At 39.2% G+C, this 22,390-nt stretch overlaps 1 protein-coding gene across 8 annotated transcripts in view; it reads right to left on the bottom strand.

Annotated features, from left to right (window-relative positions):
* Nucleotides 1-22,390, bottom strand: part of PAQR3 (progestin and adipoQ receptor family member 3) — a 27,535-nt gene extending 5,145 nt beyond the window's left edge. Inside the window, exons 1-7 of one of the 8 annotated variants that reach the window (XR_007151810.1) lie at nucleotides 22,020-22,389; nucleotides 17,880-18,042; nucleotides 13,061-13,216; nucleotides 9,270-9,467; nucleotides 6,631-6,721; nucleotides 3,316-3,464; nucleotides 440-644 (exon numbers count right to left, since the gene is read on the bottom strand). Coding sequence is in view for 3 of the 8 variants with exons in the window: in XM_047857400.1 (XP_047713356.1) it covers nucleotides 3,322-3,464; nucleotides 6,631-6,721; nucleotides 9,270-9,467; nucleotides 13,061-13,216; nucleotides 17,880-18,042; nucleotides 22,020-22,204 (936 nt within the window). In the remaining 5 variants the exon portion in view is untranslated. Of the gene's footprint in view, nucleotides 1-439; nucleotides 645-1,421; nucleotides 3,465-4,178; nucleotides 5,034-5,741; nucleotides 5,855-6,630; nucleotides 6,722-9,269; nucleotides 9,468-13,060; nucleotides 13,217-17,879; nucleotides 18,043-22,019 lie in introns of those variants that run through there. The other 7 variants (XR_007151812.1, XR_007151811.1, XM_047857400.1 and 4 more) reach the window with 7 other exon arrangements.

Raw genomic sequence — 22,390 nt, 5'->3', positions numbered from 1 at the left:
TACATTGCACATTTAAAAATAGTTCGCTTTTGCTTCAGATGATTGGCACTATTGAAATTACATGTATGTTCTGTAGTGTTTTTGATCCCAGACATATAAAGCAGCACTAGAGCTTTGGTGACAATAGCATTCCTGCCCTCCATGGATGGAATTTTCACTTTTCACAAGAGACCCCTGCTGCTGGTAGCTCTCCCTCATGAAAGTGTTTCCTTAAAGGTAGTTGCAGTTTTGGCTCCTTATCTCACCACCTCCTCGGAAGTCTGGTACAGAATTTTGGGGGACACTGGTATCCAGTAGCATCTGTACCTCTTTTTAATACAAACATAGTAATTGTGATAATGCATATAAAAGACTTGTGTCCCTCCCCTGGTGGCTGATTCTTCACACATTTTGGCAGGGACGGGATTACCCAGAATGATGACTTCAGGTGGATACAGACCTACTCAGCTCAGCAACTGGCAGGGATCCAGAAGTGTAGACTTTGCCCCTTCATGTTTAGTACAGGGCAAAGATATCTCCAGGTAGGTACCTGCCAAATGGAGTTGCACACCTTTATGCCAGTCAGTCACAATCTTCAAATCGGTTACTTTGTCCAGGTGGGATGCCATAAGATGTGACAGTCCCTGAATTCTTCATTCCTGATTCTAAAATATGATTTTGAAGCTGTTACGTATTATAAAGAATGACAGGCAGCACTTAATATATTTAGTAAACCCAGTTTATTTACATAATACATATTTTGCCATGCAGCTTACTGAATTGCACTCAGTGTCATAACAAAAAAGACAAGCACTATCTTTTGAAAATGGCTTTATATAGAAAGATAATTGCCTCAAATTAGTCAACTACAACCTTATAAATCACTATAGACAATTTAAAACAGCCATGGATAATTTTAAAATGTACTTGTAAAGTCTGTAGGTAAAGAGCTTTTATAGTTTACACACTGTAAAATTAAAACCAGCCTTTTAGTACGCTAGCTGAATTGTGTATTTTTAATCTTATTTTAATAAATCTATAAAAACAAAAATAACTTAAATATACATTATTACAAGGCTCAGATCTGGAGGCAATTTTTAAATAGTTATTCTTTAATGTTAGCAATGTCTTAAAAATTTTGCCAGTAGTGATATGCACACAGTAGGTGGTCAATAAACGCTGACATACAGAAGTGTTTATTAGTTGACAGCAATCCACATTCATTCCCTACTTTATAATAAATATATCATAGTAAAGATGAAAATGAGAGAGGATAGCTTTCTTACAGTATTTAACATTTTCATAAAAAGATGAAAGGTTTACATGGTATACTTCTCCCTACAGTCAGACCTGTATGCCTTTTAAATGAAAAAAACAAAACAAAACAAACCCAAAAAACAAAAAACAAAACAAAACAAAAAGTCAAACACAGTATGATCTTTTTATCCATGAATTCAGATGGCAAGGATTAAATAATTAATATACTATTACAAAAAACCAGAAATATTTTTTAAAAATTAAGAGAAAGTGAAACTTACAGTTCAATATGTTTTTATTTTGAGAAGATTTTATAGTAAAAGTGGTATCAGGCCTAAAATAACTAGACTTTTTAAGTATAACTACTCAGTGTATTTTGTTTGGCTAAAATGACAAAATATCTATTTAAAACCAGTATCATGTAAACCCGTAAGAGATGGTTTAGGGAAAATACATCCTATTATCATTACACTAAAGTCTTCTTTCACTTAACACATAGATCAAATCTGTGGCCTTATAAAATAGCCATTTTCAAAGCAGTGTGTTCCATCATCATAATGGGTATAATACAGCACCCTTAGTCTACTGGGAAGATTCTCCTTATTGAGATACTAGCATGGGGAATTTATATTCCAAAAACACTATACTGAAAAGAAATACAAAATTTTACAGATGCATAAACTGAGGCACATTAAAGTAACATTCCTAACACCAGATGTATACGTGGCAATGTGGAAATAAGCTTCACCATCAATCAACACTTCTGATATTTGGTAATTCCAAGGTTCTGAAGATACACCAGTATTCAAAGCAACTCCTGTCAACCCATTAAGAAATCTGAATAATAATTTATATTCCAATGAACAGCATGTTTTTGTGAATGACTGCTTTAAGGAACTTAATTTATACATGACAAGGCCAAAGAACAAGAAGAGTGCTGTATGGTAGGGCAGTGAGATCTATTTTTTAGGTATATATAATGAGTAAAAATGTTTCAGGCTCAAATATTAGTGTTATCAATACTGTGAGTTGTCAATAAAATGCTAACACATGCATAAATGGAAAGGCTAGAGCACAGGTAAACAATCATGTCATCAAATGGGGAATCAGCATGACTTTGTTCTAAGGCTTAAGGTTCATTTCAGGGTCAAGACTGGGCCATCTGGACTCTGTGGCCTTGAAAGTGGCACCCATCTAATTGGGAACCCCCATCCGTCACGAAATTTAGGACTGCAAATTCAGTGAAATTCTTCTACAGGAATTTTGGAACCAAAAATCTGTAATCCACTGGCAAGAGTGCAATTATTATATGGAACTAAATAATATTCTTCAAAATTAAAAGGATTAAATGCTAATAATGTCTTAGTTATTATTAGACCACACAATTTGTTGCCTGATCATATAATCAGTTTTTAATGTGATTCTTATCCGATGGAAAATGATGCAAGTTCTTTTCTTCTCAAAGCCTCTCTCAAGGGAGGAAAGGATTGAAGTTTTTATTCTAGCAAACCAAAAAATACAATGTTCCTAAGGGGAAGAGAGACTATAGCTAAAGGAAATCATATTTTAAGTGCCAGTTTCTCACAAACCATATATTTAAAGGCTAGTAATTATTCAAAACCAGTCTCCTAGCTTACGTTAAGCATAGGCTATTGCAACCTTCGCCTTGGTTAGGCACTTAAAACTTGATCAACTACCGTAAATATCTTCTATTAAAGGAATCAAACAGGATGACTCCATTTTATAATGGAGGTGAGCCCTTCCTAAGCAAATTAAGCTGGTGTTAAGTAAAACAAATACTATTTCTATACTGGTTTCACATTCATTGTTATTCAGATGTTTCTTATAAATGCCAACTAATTTTCACTTTCTGTACAAGCAGCAAATTAGTAGTTTTAAGGGCTGTAAAGTAGTTATTATTACAGATCCCCAAGTATATTTTTCCATTTTTATAAAGTAATACTCATGATATATTAAATAGGAGGAAAAAGAAAAAATTACGGTGAATCTTAGAAACAGTGGGGTATACAACTCCCCATTACATATTGCTTAATAACTGAATACAGCAGGTGGCCATACCTGAATTCACAAATGTGAAACATAGTCAGGGCAAGGCTTGCTATGTCTGTACTGCATGACATACACTGTTGACTGATGCCACCAATATAACATCACTACTGCAAGGATATGCCATATTTGGTGGCTTGATCCGAGGTAGTTTAGTTGTCCTAGAAGGGAAGGTAGAGAAAAAAGAATATTGATTCTAATATTTTGATATTAAAATAAGAATATATTCCTATGTCTGGCCTTGGACATATGGCTTAGCAGCAAAAATATTTTGGCCATCTCAGAGCACCTGGAGAGTAATTCAAACCCAGATGTTTTTAAAAAAGGATGAATTCATATTTTGGTCTAATTTAAGGACATTGGTGAATTTTGGAAATACCATTCCAAGTGTGTTCTCAAATCTAATTTGGTTAATTTCAGGAATTTGACCTTTTGTCTCCAATGTCTTATACATCTGGACACACACACACACACACACACACACACACGTATATATCATGGGTTACATCTGCAAAATGCAATTAGTAATGGCTTCATTAAGTAAGGTTGGTTAGTTCATATACAGCTTAGAACTATTTCTCTTTGTGCTTAAAGTTTAAATTCCAAGGAGATGAATTAACATATGGGAAGCCTCTTGAAAAATACCAAAATAAAATACAGAGTTATAGAAATTTAAATGTAAGTAACTTTTTCTTACTCATGGTGCTTCTATGCTTCTAATATTCTCTAACCTTACCTGTCTTATCAAGAGTAATAGTACAGTATATAGATTTTATTTATTTAAATGTTCATTTTTGAGAGAGCTCAAGCTGGGGGTGGGGCATGCAGAGGGGAGGACTGAGGATGTGAAGCAGGCTCTGTGCTGACAGCAGTGAGCCTGAAGTGGGACTTGAACTCATGAACCCTGAGATCATGACCTAAGCCGAAGCTGGATGGATGGTCAACTGACTGAGCTACTCAGGTGCTCCAGTATGTAGATTTTAAAGTTTAAGTCCTTTCCATAGGGGTTTCTACCCTTTTTTCGGTGCCACAGACCACTTTGACACTCCAGTGAAGCTCAAAGACTCATTTTTAAAAGCACAAAATGCAGAGGACTACAAAGAAAATTGATCACATTGTAAAACAAGTATGCAGATCCACTTAATTCTGTCCATGGACACCTTTGGTGATCTTTGGACCTAATCAAATATCATTGTGATGTTTACATATTTAAAAAAATGTAACTGAGGTGAAAGTAATTTCTTAGGTATAAATTTTTTTATTTCACAGTATTCACCTACCATCTTACCACCACTGCACATATTTCTCTCTCTCTCTTTTTAAGTTTATTTATTTTGAGAGAGGGAGAGAGGGAGCATGTGTGTGAGTAGGGGAGGGGCAGAGAGAGGAGGAGAGAGAGAATCCCAAGCAGGCTCCGCACTTGCAGGTTGCGGGGTTCATGGTTCAAACCCATGAACCATGAAATCATAACCTGAGCTGAAACCAAGAGTTGGACACTTAACTGACTGAGCCACCCAGGCGCCCCGCACATGTTTCTCTTTACATCCGGGTCATAAATGGGGACTGGCCAGCCAGACAAGGTTTCTAAGCCACTCATTCATGAACGTCTGAGACTATTACTTTTATCTGTAAAGACTTTTTGTCTTGTATGGTCTCCATATGTCCACTGCTCTACTGTGCCTGTACTCCACACATTCAGCTACTTGGGGCACGTTTTATGTCAAGCTCACCTGGAAGAAAAGTGACATAACATTTGACCTTTTATAGGTGTCCTCTATTAGGTAACTGGGAACTTCAGATATGAATATTCTAAGGCATAAAAACACTATGGCCATAACTATGTAGTTCAGAAAAATTTCATCATTCAATTTTCTACGTGTACTTGTGATGAAGAAATTAATAATAAAATAATTATTAATAAGGTGATATAAAAATGCATTTTGCCACAACTGTTTTTTGAGGAAAATTCTGCTCTGCATGAAGATGGTCTTCAATTAAGGGACATGTCCTTCTTATGTTCCTAAATCCTAACGTTTACACTCAGGTTCTTCTTGGTACTCCACTTTTAAAGCTCAGTGGTGAAAAAACCAAGTGCACAGAAGAATGTCTGAGGTTCTGTGATCTATTCTCTAGATCAGGGTTTCTCATCCTTTCTTCTTCCCAACACACATCATAAGTGGCATAATCCTGTCTTCAATTCACTGTGGAAGATTCTTCACCCAAGGAGGGACAAGTCTGCAGTTTGAATTTGAGCCACACACCTACTTCTACCTCCCCGAACCAAAAAAATCACTGCCGTATGCACTTTGTTATTCTCGACTCAAGCCAAAGGTCACCTGGACTTGCGTCATTCTGTGCCTTACTAAACCCCATTTTTCACTTACGGGACTGAGGTGGAGGGACGTCATCATAGTAACAACTGCTAACATGTATTGAGTGCTTACTTCTTGTGAGGAACCTTGCTGAATGGTTCTTGTACATTTTCACACGTAATCCCCACAATAACCCCATGAAGGAAAGTAGTATCTCCATGCTCAGATGAGGAAATGAGCTGAAAAAGTGAAGTAACTTATTTAGCTCATGCAGCTAGTAAGTGGGCAATATGGATTTGAACCCAAGCAGTCTGAGTCCAGAGCTACAGCTCCTGAACAAGCAAATACATGTTTTGGAGAACATTATTCATTCTACCTGGTATCCTGTTAGTTATTTTCTATCAGAAGTCTTTTTCTCTGGACTGGAGGATCAGGGAAATCTTTCCTTCTATTGAGTCACTAGCTTGTGTATATTTTGGGGACCTGAAGACCCTTAACTTACATTATTTGTACTGGGTGCCAGGAAGCGGAAATGCAGACTGGTGATCTTTATCTATATTTAGAACCTCATGATGGATATATGGTGAAGTGGTCCTAACCCTGGCTTCTTTTCATTATCATCTTATTTTCCTCTGTCTCTTTTCTTCTTATTTTATGGATCTCTGCATATATAAATTATTTTTTAAGAATGAGTTGGTATATAAAGAAGTCATTGGTAATAGATAATTAGTACTTCACAAAATAAACAGTGGTTGGGAGTCAGAAGACTCCCAGCTTTGTCACTAGCTCCTAATTGTGAAATGGTAGTGACCTCATCTACTACACTCAACTCGTGGTGAGGAGGAAAGGAAGTCTATGGAGGGCCTTTGAAAGTTAAAGTTTTAGATAACATTGGACAATAGGAGAGCCTTTCTATAACCAATAATACTGAAATAACTTTTGATACTCTGAAACATACACCTCCACCATATATTTAGAATAAAGTCACAAAAAGCACTATAAAAGTGTTACTTACCTGGAAAGTACCGTTCTGGAACTTTGGAAATGTAGAATAGGAAAGCAAGAAGAGCAATCACATACATCACAATTACACGGGGTGCAAAGTCCTGAAAAGCAAAACATTTTTTCACAGATCTTTCTACTGTGACTGAATTCCCAATTTACTGTGAATCTAATTCATTGATTAGGTAGAATTCAGAGGCAGAATTTAAGCCCATTAAATCTAGATTGCTTTTGTAGACAGTATCCAATAATAGAAAACTTGCTCTCAATACTGTGGAAAATAGCCCACAGGAGGGAACAGAGAGTGTCCTAAAGGTTAGGGTAATAAAGGAAGTAGAGCTTGAACATGGCTGAAGGTCCTAAGGACACCCAACTCCACCAACATAGTTTCATGGGTGGAACACACATGGGGAATGGAGTTATCAGCTGAAGAAGCAAAACACTAAAGATCAGGGACCTGTGGCCAGAAAAGACTGCAGAAGTTTGGCCAAACAATGCAATGTGTTCCACCATCCCAGATAATGGTCCTCTTGAATACTACTATATGAAGCAGTCCATCTCTCAGCTCCACTGGAAAGCTTTCCCTTGCCCTAAGAAAATTACCCAGCTATAATTTATTTTATAACAATTTTGTATATTGTTATCAATTCTGGTTGTAAACCTAATACACCAAGAAGACATTTAAGAAATAGAGACAAAATTACTTCTCTCTGCAAATATTTGAGAATTATCAGGGTCCTCCTGAAAACCTACATTCTTAGACTAATGAACATGAGATTTCTCATTCTAGAACACAACTGCAACCTATCCCCAGGATTAGCCTTTCCAGAACTTTTCATTTTTGGTTAAGTCTCTCTTTCTCCATATTTTTATTTTTTTAAATTTTATGTTAGAGATAGAGAGTGTGTGAGTGGGGGAGAGGGGCAGAGGGAGAGGAGAGAGGGAGAGAATCTTAGGCAGGTTCTACGCTCTGTGTGGAGCCTGACACATGTCTTGATCCTATGACCCTGGGATCATAACCTGAGCCGAAATCAAAAGTTGTTCTCAACACAACTGAGCCACCCAGGCACCCCTCTCCATCTTTTTAAAAGTATAGCTTATTGGAAAATTTCTTTGGAAGTCTCCCTTCTTCACTGGAATGATCTGTGATCACATTAGATTTCCATCTTTCAGAACCACTATTTTCCTAAACCATATTTCTATTTTAAAATTTCTGAACACAGGAAAGTTCCCATATTTTTCTGAATTTCTCAGAAATCCATTGGCTCAATAGGTCTGGTTCTCTTTCTTTGTCATTATAAGATTAAAAGGGATGTGTATACATCATCCCAAATTTTGGCCTCTTCTATGTCAATAACCAGTTATTCATTTCTGGTTAGAACTAAATCTAGAGTTGCATTTCACCATTGTTTTCTTTAACTTATTTTCAAGAAGTAAAACTGTCAGAGAAGTGATGTTTTCATAGATATCAGGATCACTGAGGTTCGTCATCACTACTATCTCACTTTTCTCCTAAATTCCTAATTTTATGAAGAAAACATCACCCTTTTTCTCAAGTTGGCAAAGTGGCCAGATCATATCATTCAATTTGCTATATCACAGAACTTTCTTTCCTCCTTTTCTTTCTTTCCTTTCTTTCTTCTTTTTATCCTTTTCTTTTTTTTTCTTTCTCCTTCCTTCCTTCCTTCCTTCCTCCCTCCCTCCCTCCCTCCCTCTCTCCCTCCCTTTCTGTTTTATACCTAAATGCTTTCTACCATGCTGTTACCAACTTCATGCAGTGTGTGTAAAGCCTATTATTAGTTCCCTGGTCTTCTAAAAAAACTAGGATTTTTTTTTTTTTTAATAAAACCTGCATTTAAATCCCCATATTTCAGACAAAGGTCTCACTGCAACAAGTATATCTGCTTTCTGCTAGATTTCTTGGCATACTTACTGATGTTAAAAATTCTTAAATTTATTCTCCAGTGCATATTTAAGGCATTTTTACATGGATCTCTGAGATCTGAAGTCTTATTTCTAATCTCAAGAATACTGAGGAGTTCTCACTGAGCCACTTCTTTAATGTACTCCGACTTGGCCCATAATACCTAACTCTTATAGCTCTTCTTTTACTTCTCAATATAATTTCCTTGATGGGTGGGACATGATCAAATTTTCATCACTAGTCTCAAACTCTGACCTAAATTCCAACCCATCTCCACCTTTACATCCCACAGGTGCCTCGACTCAACAGGTCCAAGGAAAAATCTTTCCCAGCTCCTTCTCCTCCACAAAAATCAATCAATCAATCAATTCTTCCTAGTTCCAAATTTGCATTATCACTGGCATTCTCTCTGCCCTAGCTGACAAAGCTGGAAACTTGGAAGTCCTCCACTGATAATGACTTGGGTATTTACACACTCAAGGAGAGTTAAGAATATATCATTTCACAGAAAGATATCTCAGAAAAAAACAGTAGTTACACTTCTTTATCCTGCAAGGCGTACTTCTTTATATAGATGTGAAAATTATGGCATCAATATGCAGTTATAAGTATTTTCTCAAATGACAGAGACCCACCCACCTGGCCTGATTATAGTACTTTGTCCAACATGAATACAACTGAAAGGACAAAAAAAAAAAAGAAAAAACTATTGACTACATTCAACCTACCTGTACAATAGGAGCACCGATTCCTCCATTGAGCCAAACCCAGTGAAGAGTTGGGATCACTCCGTATCCCGAAACAGAACAGAAGATGATAGAACGGAGCCTCTGCCACTGCTGGGTGAGGTAATTGGGATGGATCTGTGCGAAGAACACTGCCAGGATCATGGCAAGCACTGTGATCAAGTACACTTGACGCCAGTACTAGAAGGAAATCAAGTGTTAATTGTTACACAAATAAGAGAAGGAAAAGACTAATTCTGGCTTTTACATTATATGTAGAAGACTACTTATGTAGTTTTTTCATTTCTAAACATGATGAACTTCCTTCCTTACAACATTCCTGTTCCATAGAACTGTTAGGTTTCTTAGGAGGACAAACCAAATTCCAAAGAGAGCTAGTGGAAACCACACTTACTCATAAAAAAACATTTTCTGAGTACCTATTATATGCCAGAGACAACTTCAGTCCTGTAGAAACAAAGCTGACTACGACATGGACTCTCTCAGTGAGTGAGCTCATAGACTATGGGAGGGGCAGACATAAAGAAATGATTATAATCCAATGACAAGAGCTGTGAACAGAATGTGTGAACACAGAGGAGGGGGCAATTGTTACCTAGAGTGGCTAATAAATGCTTCACAGAGGAGATGATATCTAAGCAGGGTCTTGAGGAATTCATATGATTCTGTGGGAAGAGGGAGTTCTCAAGGAAAAGGAACAGAGCATACGGTGGGAAGGTTTTGAGAAGGGAGGCTGAAAGGCAGTGTACTGTGAGGCTAAGTATTTGGAACTGTACCATGCTGGCACTGGGGGAATGGCAGTGTTAAGAAGGAGATGACGGGCTTGCTTTTCAAAATGACTTATTAGAAATAGAACTCTGACATCAGTGTGAAAAACAAAGAGGTGACAGGAAGCCAACTAGAATATTAATTGGAATAACTGATTCAAAGAGAGAACAGGGGCTTGGGCTCTTGTTGAACAAAGAAGACAGATGTAAGCAGCAGATTCAGGAGACTTTTTAAAAATAAACTAAAATCTTAATGGCTGACTGGATGTGTGAGAGGGCAGTAGAAGATAGCTAGACTGTTCCCAGTAAGAAAGGCCATGCAAGTGGCTTTTACTAATGCAGCAAATGAGCAAAGATGAGCCAGGTGTGTGTGTATGGGGGGGGGGGGGGGTGAGGGAGAGAGAATGGGAAAGCATGAGACAATGATCATTTTAATTTTTTTTAATGTTTGTTTATTTTTGAGAGAGACACCGTGTGCAAGCAGGAGAGGGGCAGAGAGACAGGGAGACAGAGAATCCAAAGCAGGCTCTAGGCTCTGAGCTGTCAGCACAGAGCCTGACGCGGGCTTGAAGACACGAACTGCAAGATCATGACCTGAGCCGAAGTCAGACACTTAGCCAACTGAGCCACCCGGGTGCCCCAAAACAATGTTCATTTTTAAATATTTTAAGTCTGAAGGGCTTATAGAATATTTAGGTATCTAAATGAGCAGTTGGAAGCTCAAAAGTTAGCATCACATGGGGCAGAGTTCTTCAGCTGGGCTCCAAGGACTTCTGTAGGGCTACTAGCTCCCTGAAATCCCATGTCAAAATGTTTGGTTAGTCTCTGCCCAAATGTACATTCTTCTGGATGGAGGGTCTAGAGTTTTCAATTGCATTCTCAAAGTAGCCTGTGTTCCTTAAAAGATAAAGAGCCACTATAGAAACCAGATATTTGGAAATGATCGGGTACCAGAGGAAAGAAAACAATTTTTCCTTTAAATAATCATTAGTTCCAGGGGCACCTGGGTGGCTCAGTCGGTTAAGTGTCCGACTTCCGCTCAGGTCATGATCTCACGGTCCGTGAGTTCGAGCCCCGCATCGGGCTCTGTGCTGACAGCTCAGAGCCTGGAGCCTGTTTCAGATTCTGTGTCTCCCTCTTTCTCTGACCCTCCCCCATTCATACTCTGTCTCTGTCTCAAAAATAAAATACACATTAAAAAAATTAAAAAAAAAATCATTAGTTCCAGTAGTTGTCTTTCTCTTACTTCTAGCTTTTCTGAAGAGAGATGCACAAAGTGTCCCACTAGTCTCCTGGATTATCAGGTATGTTTAGGAACAGGTAAACAAAAAACAGCTTAGGTTTCAAAGAAAGAATAAGTAAAACAATTCAATCATTACATAACTGCACTCACAAGCTTCTAGCTATCAGCTTATTCCCTCAAATTTTCTAAAAGATGTAAACAGTTTCATGCAAAATCAGTAAGTGAAAGCTGAGCAGATATGAGTACTTTACTCAAATCAAATCAATTTACAAGGTTAACTGCATATATGTTTAATTATATGCTTAAGTTCCAACATGATTAGGCCTAAAAAGCAAATGGCTCATAAGTAAGTGGCTACAATGAGTAATTCTCTTACTTCAAACCAAATTTATGATTTTCCTGTTTGCTAGTTTTACACTTCAGCTTTACTGGCAGTCATCTCTGTTACTGCGTAGAGACAAAGGTCCTACTTAAGAATTCCCAAGTCAGCAGAATCCTGTGCTGTAGCCAGTCGTCCCAGGAAGTGACGGCTGGGGAGTCTGGCTTGGAGCACCTGTGACATGCGGAGGGCTTGTGGAGAGGACAGGCTCTAGTCCTTGTGAAGAGGGCTAGGGGTGCCTAGGATGTGAACTGCCCCCGAGCAGCTCTGTTCTGGCTCTGAGAGGAAGAAACTAAAGGACAAAAGAAAAAGAAAAGAGTAAGGTAGGAAGGCAGGACTTTCTGAGTGGGAGGGCTTGCTGGGCCCAGGGGAAGATTCAGTTTGTTTCCTCAACTGGGACATGAAGTAATGAGGTAGAGAGTTATCTTCAATAGTTTGGCGGCCCAATATTTTTAGCTCAGGTGCTATATGATCTGATAGCAGGGCTTCAAATGGTGCTTTGCACAAGGACACAACTGACTTTTGTGACATCAGAGTCAGAAGGTAGAGTTGATTTAGAACTCAGAATAGATGCATATTTGTTAGTCACTTACCTCCTAGCTGGTCTGCCTCTATGCCTACCTCCAAATGTAAGACTAAGGAAAGGAAAACATATTTCTTATGAAGAATTGGGTCAACACACTCACAGACACACCCTTTATTTTTTCCACTGAAAGAGGAGTAAGGATCAGGGAAAATAGCAAGCAGCAGCCAGCTTCCTAATTTTATCAAGCGCTAACTTTAACTTCAGATCTATAGACACAAAAATAAAAGACATGTAATGTGCATCTGAGGGATCACATAGCTATATGGGTTTAGTGGAAACGTAACTTTTGGTTTCGAGAAAATTAGTTTACATTAGTTTCAAGAAAATATCTTCAAATATATATTTCAATGGAAAATTAGTAAAATGAGTATGGAACTGGGGCGCCTGGGTGGCGCAGTCGGTTAAGCGTCCGACTTCAGCCAGGTCACGATCTCACGGTCCATGAGTTCGAGCCCCGCGTCGGGCTCTGGGCTGATGGCTCAGAGCCTGGAGCCTGTTTCCGATTCTGTGTCTCCCTCTCTCTCTGCCCCTCCCCCGTTCATGCTCTGTCTCTCTCTGTCCCAAAAATAAATAAACGTTGAAAAAAAAAATTAAAAAAAAAAAATGAGTCCGGAACTGATAATAGATGTTAGAGATCGCAGGGCCATTTTGAAAAATGAGTTTATATATACACGAGACTCTTCTGTTTCTTCTATAACTTAATTATGTGTTTATTCAGAAGTTCAAAGGAAACATTCATGGCAATAAAACCCAAGACCTACATGAAAAGTAGAATATAAAATGTTTCAAGTTACTTACGTTATTACAATAAAAAGCATAAAATACACCAGAGACATAGCAGCCCAGTATTCCAATAGAAATTCCTGCATAATCTAATGCCATCCATCTTCGACAGGTTTTTTCTGATCGATGGCAAGAAAAAAGATGATAGCCCACAGAGCAAAGCATACAGACCTATGGAAAATAGAACAAATCTTAGCAAAGCTAAACAAAAAGAAATTAAAGCAACTCCTGTGTGGCATTCAGTTTCCTTTTTAAAAAAGTACCCACTGTAGAAGTAATCCATGTCCTTAAAAAGATAATCAAAGAACACAGAATTGTATGATGTAAAAACATAAGCTCCTCCCACTTAATCTATTACCCAGGATTAGCCCCTGATAACATTTGTTATGTGTCCTTCTAGGTATCTTCAAAGAATGTATTGAATATGTATGATATACAAGTCCACACAGACACATATGATATATACTTTTTAAAGTTAATCAAATGGAATCAAATTATACATTCTGTTCTGCAATTTGGTTTCTTCACTTAAGACTTTTCGTGTCTGTGCAAGAGTTCATTGTATAGAGTTTATTTTTGGGTTGTGAGTTAAACACAGCTTTGTTGTGTCCAAGAAAAAATGATTATGACTTATGCTGACTTTATGTGTTGCCATATTGAGAGCAAAGCTAATCTGATTCAAGCAGCTGCTCTTAAGATTGATAAGGTTGTTATGGTTGAACTCCCTTCAGCCATTAGATACCTGCTGTGTATCATGCACTGGGGATACAAGGATGAGACCTCTATTCTCTGAGAGATTTTTCTGAAATGAATGAACAAACAGTGGTAATAGAAGAAGTCCTATAGGAAAAGTCAGTGCAGAGCACAGGGGAGGAGGGGAGGACTGGGCTTGTGGGTGTATGTGTGCATTTGGAGGGTGAAATGGTGGGGAAGAGAGCTTCACAGAAGGGATGCCACTTACACTGGATCTTAAAAGGCTGTTCCGGCATTCCTCAAGAGTATAAATAAAAGTGCTCACATGTTTATTGGAGGGTCCACAGGAAAAGCAACATATTGAAAACACAGACCATTAAGGACTGTCATGTGGCCCTCTCATAATACAATTATGACAAGTTCTACACATCAAAGAATTTTAACATCAGTATGATGGGCTAGGTGTGATACTACTGAAGAGTTTAAGTGCAGTCTTACAGAAAGGCTAAGATGGGAGGTTTTAAGAGTAGCCCTAGAGAGCAGTGGCAAGACCCTATCCTAAGCCAGTGACAGTGGGGGTACAGAAAATGGCACAGATAGATTATATGAAGTAGGTCAAAGTGACAAGTATTTTGTAAGCAACTGCTAAGGCAGACAAATGGTCAGGTAGCTATTCCAGAATCTGGTCATTAAACAAACCTAATCAGGCACCACAGCCTCAATACCATTATTTAAAAGTGTACCTAGCCACAATGTCATTTCTTCATCCATAGTCTAAAATCTTCATCAGTCTGTGGCTTTGGCTACTAAGCCACAAGTCAGGAGTTCACTGACCCAATTAAATATGATTCTAAGAAGCTTGGTTATTTGTTTTCTCAGATTACCCTTGAGATTAAACACAGTAAATCCAGAGAATACCAAGGTACATATTTTCATTGACAAGGAAAGATCTCATCGTCACAATGTTGAGTGACACAAAACAGTAAGCAGAGATGATCATAGCTCAGAATTAGGTAGACAGGTAGGTAGGCAGGCGGGAGGCAATTGCTCATACACAAATGTCTGGGGGAACTTAACCAAAATGTCAAATGTGGTTACCTCTGGAAAGCAGAATTTCAAATGGCTTTTACTTTCTTCCATATACTGTTTTGTTTGTTTGAACTCCTACATGAATATATTTTATGGCAATAGTAAGAAACAGTAAAGCCAGTTTCATTGTGAAAAGGAAAATAAAGAGAAAAATTACACTTATCAAAAGGAAAGTCGAATATAGAGTGTTAGTAGAGAACACTGAGTTTTTAAAAAGTAAACCTATACTTAGTACGTTCTGTTTTAAAAGAAATGTATTATTATTAGAGTTCCTTAAAAAAAAACTGCCTGAAAAATTATCTGACAAATGGAGTATGGTTTCAGTTTTCTGGGAACTTTCCTTCTGTGGAATATCTCTCTCCATCAAGGTAAACAGAAAATCAGAGTGTGACATCCTATATTAATCTCCTTGGCATGATAACCAAATACTTCAGGATCTGGCTTCTTCTTCTCCAGCCTCATCTTTCTCCATTCTCCTATGATCCAACCAGAAAGGTCAACACCTACAAGTCCAGAAAGTGCTGAACTATCTCTTGCTTCTGGGCCTTTACACGAACTATTTTTTCTGCTTAAATGCCCTGCCTCACTCCCTTCGGCCCTCCCACCTAGGTGACTTGATTTTTATGACAGGTTGGTTTTGTTCAGCACTGCATTCCCGATGCCTAGCTTAGTGCCTGGGTCTAGATAGGAGGCATTCAAAAAAATATTTGTGGAACTGAATGTAAATGAAATGAATCTAGGGAAAGGCATGCCTATATTCTACTCTTCCCTCATACAGAAAGACCTCTAGGAAAGTTCAAAGCCCTTGAAATTACATTCTACTCTTCTACATTCAGAATGTACTCTAATAATCTGGTTGGTAGGAAAACACTGAGCATATAAAATGGTATAAGTGAAAGAGGAAAAAATGTTATGTCTTTTAAAAATTACATGTAAATTGGGGCACTGGGTGGCTCAATTGGTTAAGTATCTGACTTCGACTCAGGTCATGATCTCACAGTTCATGGGTTCGAGCCCTGCATCGGGCTCTGTGCTGACAGCTCAGAGCCTGGGGCCTGCTTCAGATTCTGTGTCTCCTTCTCTCTCTGCCCCTCCCCCGCTTGTGCTCTGTCTCTCAAAAATAAATGAATGTTAAAAAAATTAAAAAAAAAAATTTTTTTTTTTTTCAACGTTTATTTATTTTTGGGACAGAGAGAGACAGAGCATGAACGGGGGAGGGGCAGAGAGAGAGGGAGACACAGAGTCGGAAACAGGCTCCAGGCTCTGAGCCGTCAGCCCAGAGCCTGACGCAGGGCTCGAACTCCCGGACCGCGAGATCGTGACCTGGCTGAAGTCGGACGCTTAACAGACTGCGCCACCCAGGCGCCCCCAAAAATTTTTTTTTAATTACATGTAAATCAATCCTTGTGATTTACCATATTGCCTGCTCACTCTAAGAATTTAGAAAAACTGAGCAAGTTATAAATTTAATTTCATAAAAATAAAATAACAGAAATGGTAGTTTTCAGTAGGGAAGATGTGCTGTCTTCAGCTGTCGTTAGCATCTTGTCCAGAAAGATCATTGCACTAGTAGCAAGAACAGGATTTAACTGTCCTGCTCAGTAACCCTGGGCAAGTCACTGTAACATTTTGGGTGTTTTTTCGTTGGCAGTTGTAATTATTTCAGCTTTTCAGCTCTGCAATGCATTGTTTTCTTAAGCCAATATAAAAATTAATATGCTTTCCCTGAATTAACATCAGTTCTGGGTAGATGGTGAAGGAATAAAGGGAAGAGCTGGGGGCTGAGGAAAACATGTGGGATTCTCAAAGTAGATACTATCCATATAATTAACAGTAGAGTATAAACCAGTTCTGCTTATTAATGGTTATTAAGGGCATCTTAGTCTGTAAGATACATCTAAAAATTTAACTGTAAAGAAATTGATTCATTTTCATTTTCAAACAAGAGATGGATTCTAAGAGATGTTTAGGCTGCCATCAGGACAAAAATCAAACCTGAGAATGAGTATACCGTAAAAAATACTTAAAAAATAAATTTCAAATAATAATAACATAAAAATACAGGTATTCTTTCCCTTAAAGAAATTTAAAATTATTCCAGAAACTAGAATTAGGGAAAAAAGGGGAGGGGAGATGTTCCCAATGTGTTTTTGGTCATTTAACTCCCAAGTTTTAACTTGAGTTGAATGATGAAGGTCTGAAGTTAAACAACACATTGTGCAATATCTGTGCAGCTGGCTTACAGATACACCTTTCAAACAGCAGCCACAGGTTAACTGCAGGGAGTGCTGGCCTCTGTTTGGAAGAATGGAGATGATAGCTTTCTCTTTAAATTTTTTTTGTTTTTCTGTACTCTCTACATTTTATTTAATTTAAAAAATGTCAGCAAGATTTTGGTCCACATTTGACTTCTTCTTTAGGATTATTTGCTTTTAAAACTATTATATGTAACTGTTAAAGGAATTTTACAGATCCTTGAAGAAAAATGTAAGTGCTAGGGAACTAACAAATACAACAGGTAGAGAGGAGGAGAAACTAAAAGAATCTGAAACCAGGCAAGCATAAAAAGACCAAAGGAAATGAACATTAAAGCAACAGCAAAACAAGACGTTAAAATTAAGACAGTAAGGAAGCAAATGCAAAATCTCAGACCTATAAATAGGAAAAAGATGGGGAACACTTCTCAAATAAGTTTTAAGCAGTAACTAGTGTTCTATCTCTGCCAGAAATTAAGAGTACAGAGGTTCCTATCCTTATATTTTTTTATCCTTACCTTAATCTTACAACAGAAATGTCTAAAAAGGGAAAGAAAAGGAAAGAATCTTTCTCAGTCTTTAAAGTCTGTTGGATTTCAAGTATACTCTAACAGTAAAGTCCAAATATACTCTCATAAAAACATTTTTGGTGCTTATATTATAAAAATGAATAAACTAACCTATATGCTATGTTGGGATTCTGTAAGGCAAGCGGTGGGCGTGAAGTAAGATCACTTGCCCAAGCTTGTCTGACTAAAGTTCTCTTTACCAATAATAGTGTTTGTGAAATGACTTACCTGGAAGCAGAAAAGACAAATAGAACAAATTACAAAATCTTCTCTGGATGCACTTGCCGAAGGTAACACTGATGTCATGTCATATATTCCCAGTGTAAAGAAGAGAAAGAAACCCAGCAAATGACTCCAGATATTTACCGTCTCATTAGATAAAATAAACAAACTGGAAAACAAACAAAAATGCATCTCAGATTTATACTGGCTTGTTCACTGTCAGCATCTAAAAGATTAGGGACAGTTTTGGGGGGCAGTTATCCAACACTTGTTGCTTTAAGCCCTTACCCTCATATTTGCCTTTTAAATACAACATCTCACTCTGCTCAATTAATCTTTAAAAGGATATTAAAAACATTTTTTTAATGTTTATTTTTTGAAAGAGACAGAGTGTGAGCAGGGGAGGGGCAGAGAGAGAAGGAGACACACAATCCTAAGCAGGCTCCAGGCTCTGAGCTGTTAGCACGGAGCCTGACACCAGGCTTCAATTCATGAACTGTGAAATCATGATTTGAGCTGAATTCAGACATTTCACTGACTGAGCCACCCAGGCACCCCTGTTTAATTAAATTTTTAAGTTCATCCATGTCTCCACCAATCCTGACATTTTAGAGCTCTTTTGGTGCTCACCCTATTATCATATTTACCATTTCCCTCCTCATATGAGTTATTTACGTATAAATTCCTTCTTGTCCTCCAGCCTATCAACTCCCTGATGGCTGGCACCATCCTTCTTTATGACACCACTGTCCCAAGCATAGTGCCTTGCTCAGATTAGATGCTAAATGTCCATAGAAATGAATGTGCAGATTAAATCTGGATGTTAGCTACATACTTACATGTTTAAAAGCAGGTATCTGAAAGCCTGCCAAGTATAAGGTCAGGCACAAACTTAAAGTACCTTTTTAGTACTCATCAAATGTAAATGCAAAATTAAACAGACTCAAGAGAAGCAGAATAAATACAAACTGTACCACTGGAAATGTCCTTTAAGACAGGCATGTCAGGGGTAGTGCCTGGGTGGCTCAGTCGGTTGAGCGTCTGACGTTTGATTTTGGCTCAGGTCATGATCTCGCGATTTGTGAGATGGAGCCCCACGCTGGGCTCTATGCTAACAGTGCAGAGCCTGCTTGGGATTCTCCCTCTCTGCCCCTCCCCGGCTTGCCTGCACACACCTGTGCTCTCTCCCTCCCTCTCTCTCAAAATAAATAAACGAACGTTAAAAAAAAAAAAAAAGATAGGCATGCTGGAACAATTTTGCAGTGGCTGTTTGAAACCAAACTAGTTCACAGGTGGCATGAGTTTCTCCTTTTTTAGGGACAATTGGTTACTTTTAATATCAGTACTATTTGCTCACTAAATGCCTAACTGCTTTGAGTTTAAGTAGTCTTGACAGCACAGGCTGGTGTAAAGTGCACCACGCCAACCACGAGTCACAAGGGTCACTGCTCCTGCATCCTCACCCTCAGCAACAAATTAGCTATGTGATCATGAGCAAGTCACTTCCAGCTCCTCCATTTTGTGAACTGCTTCCCCAGCTGTGAATAGAACTCATCAATAGAAGGTGACATCACGCCTAATGATTAAAATTCTCTTGCAGTTCTCTTGAAAAATCAAATCTTTTTGTTTAAACTAAGATCTTTGACGTTTACTGGTTCAGAATCCTTATAAATAAGCATTAACGTATATACCTCCAATGTACTGAATTGGTAGGAATCACCATGGTTCTCATTTTCCCGCATCATAAACATAACAGGGTCTCACACTATCAATTGATTATCAAGAATAAAGTGAATCTTGTTATGAATTTCAGGTTTTACCCTGTACAAGCGTCAAGTATCAAGACCACTTATATTGGGGCGGGGTAAGGACGCAGGAATGTGAAGGAACACCTGTAACTATACAGCTGTTTTGACGATCAATACTCTGCTCTGCCTGTTGCCTCAAAACTTTTCACTTAGTGAAACCCAGTATACCCTGATTAACTGATCTGAGAGCCACAAGCTTTGGCATGCTCCTTCCAACTAACAGTGTTGGCAGAACAGCTGCGACATACAAAACCTCTCCTTCCATCCAAAATCTGTTCTGGTCACTCTTGACAGCCAGAAGAAGAGAGGGCAGAAGCTGAACCTGGAAAAGACCAAGCTGGTGGGACGAGCACTTGGAAAAATATTCCCCGTAGAGAATCTACTCTTATGCTGTGAGAAGTTACCCATACTTTGTTCACCTTCAAAATCAATAATCACAACGATAACAAGTGAGTCACCATTTACCGAGGGCTTGTTAGGTGCCACACCCTGTGCAGCATTTTATATACATAATCTCATTTAATCCTTGATATTTTTTGGAGCACACATTGTGATTACCCTCATTTTTACAAGAGGGGAAAATAAGGCTCAGAGAGGTTAACCTTTGTTCAAGGTCCCACAATGGTTAAGTGCAGATCTGGATAACCAAGTCTTTTTGACTCAACAACCCAACATTAAAGCACTGTATGTATTTCGTTTGTCAATCCACGAGATTTGGACACTAACATCAGAATGCAGAGGACTATTGCTACGTGGGTATAAAATACTTAACGGCAATTCGCTACCTGCTCTGTTCTTGTGGAGTCCACATCCATAGTAGGGCCTAGCTCTGATTTCTTGTGTAATAAATTTATGCAAAGGAGACAGTGGGGGTCGGGGGGGGGATAGTACTTAGGATTCAAACTGTGAAGGCTTGTGGGCCATCCACTGAAGTAGGGATGGGCAGAAATGTCACTTTGTGACTGTGAGTCCAAAACACTTTCAAGACAGGACAGAAAAAACTGAGGAAAGACTATGCTCAAAAGAAGACCAAGAATCAGACGCGTGGTTGCTTCTTGAGCAATTTAACAGCCTACATTCCAGCGTTGGGGTTTGTCACCACGGTATCCTAGAGCTAACCGATATCTGCACCTTAATTCTCTTATGTTTAAAAATGTTTATTTTGAGAGAGAGAGCAGAGGAGAGGTGCGGTCGGGGGTGGGGAGAGAAAAGGAGAGAGAGAGAATCCCAAGCACACTCCGAGCTGTCAGAGCAGAGCCTGATGTGGGGCTCAAACTCATGAACCTTGAGATCATGACCTGAGCTGAAATCAAGAGTCTGGATGGTAACCTACTGAGCCCCCCAGGCGCCCCTGTACCTTAATTCTCTTAAAGTGGAGTTCTATAAGGATATACCTAACACAAAGTTTTAACACAAAGTTATTCTGCTATTTTAAGAACTAGAACACTGGTTTTTCAGTTTTGTTTTTTAAAACCCAGGCTTTCAAGGGACTCATAGTTTTAAAGGTTTAGATGATGAAGAAAGTCCTTTCTTAGAAATGCTTCTGGGGCTCTAGTGGAGGGTAGTGCCCGTTATAGGCTCTCTTTGCTACAGCACTTTTACTACACAGCGTTTTTCACACTGGTTATTATGCAATAGAGTTATTACCTCTTTAATGCGTGTCACTCAGACCAAACCTTAGTTTCATGAGAAGAACAAGGGCCTTGTCTGCTGTTCTCTGCTTGACTTAGTATAGTACCTGGCACCTAGGAGGGGCTCCATAGTATTTGCTCAATGAATGAATTGGGTTTCTCTCTCTCTCTCTATATATATATGTATATACATATACATATATATACCCATACATTGCATATGGCAATGTGAACTTGTTTTCTATTATATTATTATAATTTCCTATTATATATCATGTTAGGCATTTTATTTGGCCCAAAGCATCTGAGTTTCCACAGGGCTGCTCTAAAAATAAAGCTTAGGTATACACAGGGGCAAGTATCACTTGGCCATCGTCAGTGGGGTCGATTCTAATAAGCACCAAATGGGATAAAGGATCTAGAAGCCCTCTGTAAAATGCAAAGCGCCATAGGAAAAATTGCTATAGTGGTAGTTATAAACATTGTTAACTGTCATTATTCCGTGGATCTGGCACCCGGGCGGGGGAGGAGGAAAGATAACGAGACGGGAGAGGTGGCAAAAAGGAATGAAAGGGATGGGGCAGCTAGGAAATGATAGGCACGGAGAAAAGCAGGGAAAACACCAGGGACCCCAGACAAAAAAGGTGGGGAGGAGGGGCTGCCGGCGCGCCCCCCAGGCGCGCCCCGCGGAGGCGGCCAGACTGTACCTTTTGATACACAGCCTGGAGGGCAGGTAGGCCCGGTAGCCGTCGGTGATGTACGGGTTGTCCTTGAGGGACACGGGGATCTGTTCGTAGGTGTAGAGACGGATGCCGCGGGGCACCAGGACTGGCCAGTACTGGTAGCTGCCCAGCTCGATGTAATGAGCGCTCTTCAGCAGCTTCTGATGCATCCTTCTCAGCCGCCGCCGCTCCCCGGCTGGGGAGCTCGCCCAGGCCCCGCCTCCCCGGGGAGGGGGCTTCGCCGCCGCCGCCCCCGCCCCGGAGCCCGCGAACGCAGCGCGAGGTCCTACGGCCCCGTCGCTGCCCAGGCCCCGCTCAGAGCTCTGACCGGCCACCGCCGTCAGCGCCGCTGCTGA

Source organism: Prionailurus viverrinus, chromosome B1, assembly GCF_022837055.1.
Source record: "Prionailurus viverrinus isolate Anna chromosome B1, UM_Priviv_1.0, whole genome shotgun sequence".
Lineage (NCBI taxonomy): Eukaryota > Metazoa > Chordata > Mammalia > Carnivora > Felidae > Prionailurus > Prionailurus viverrinus.
The sequence above is the reverse complement of the archived record's forward strand: the minus strand, read 5'-3'. Positions and strand labels throughout refer to the sequence as shown.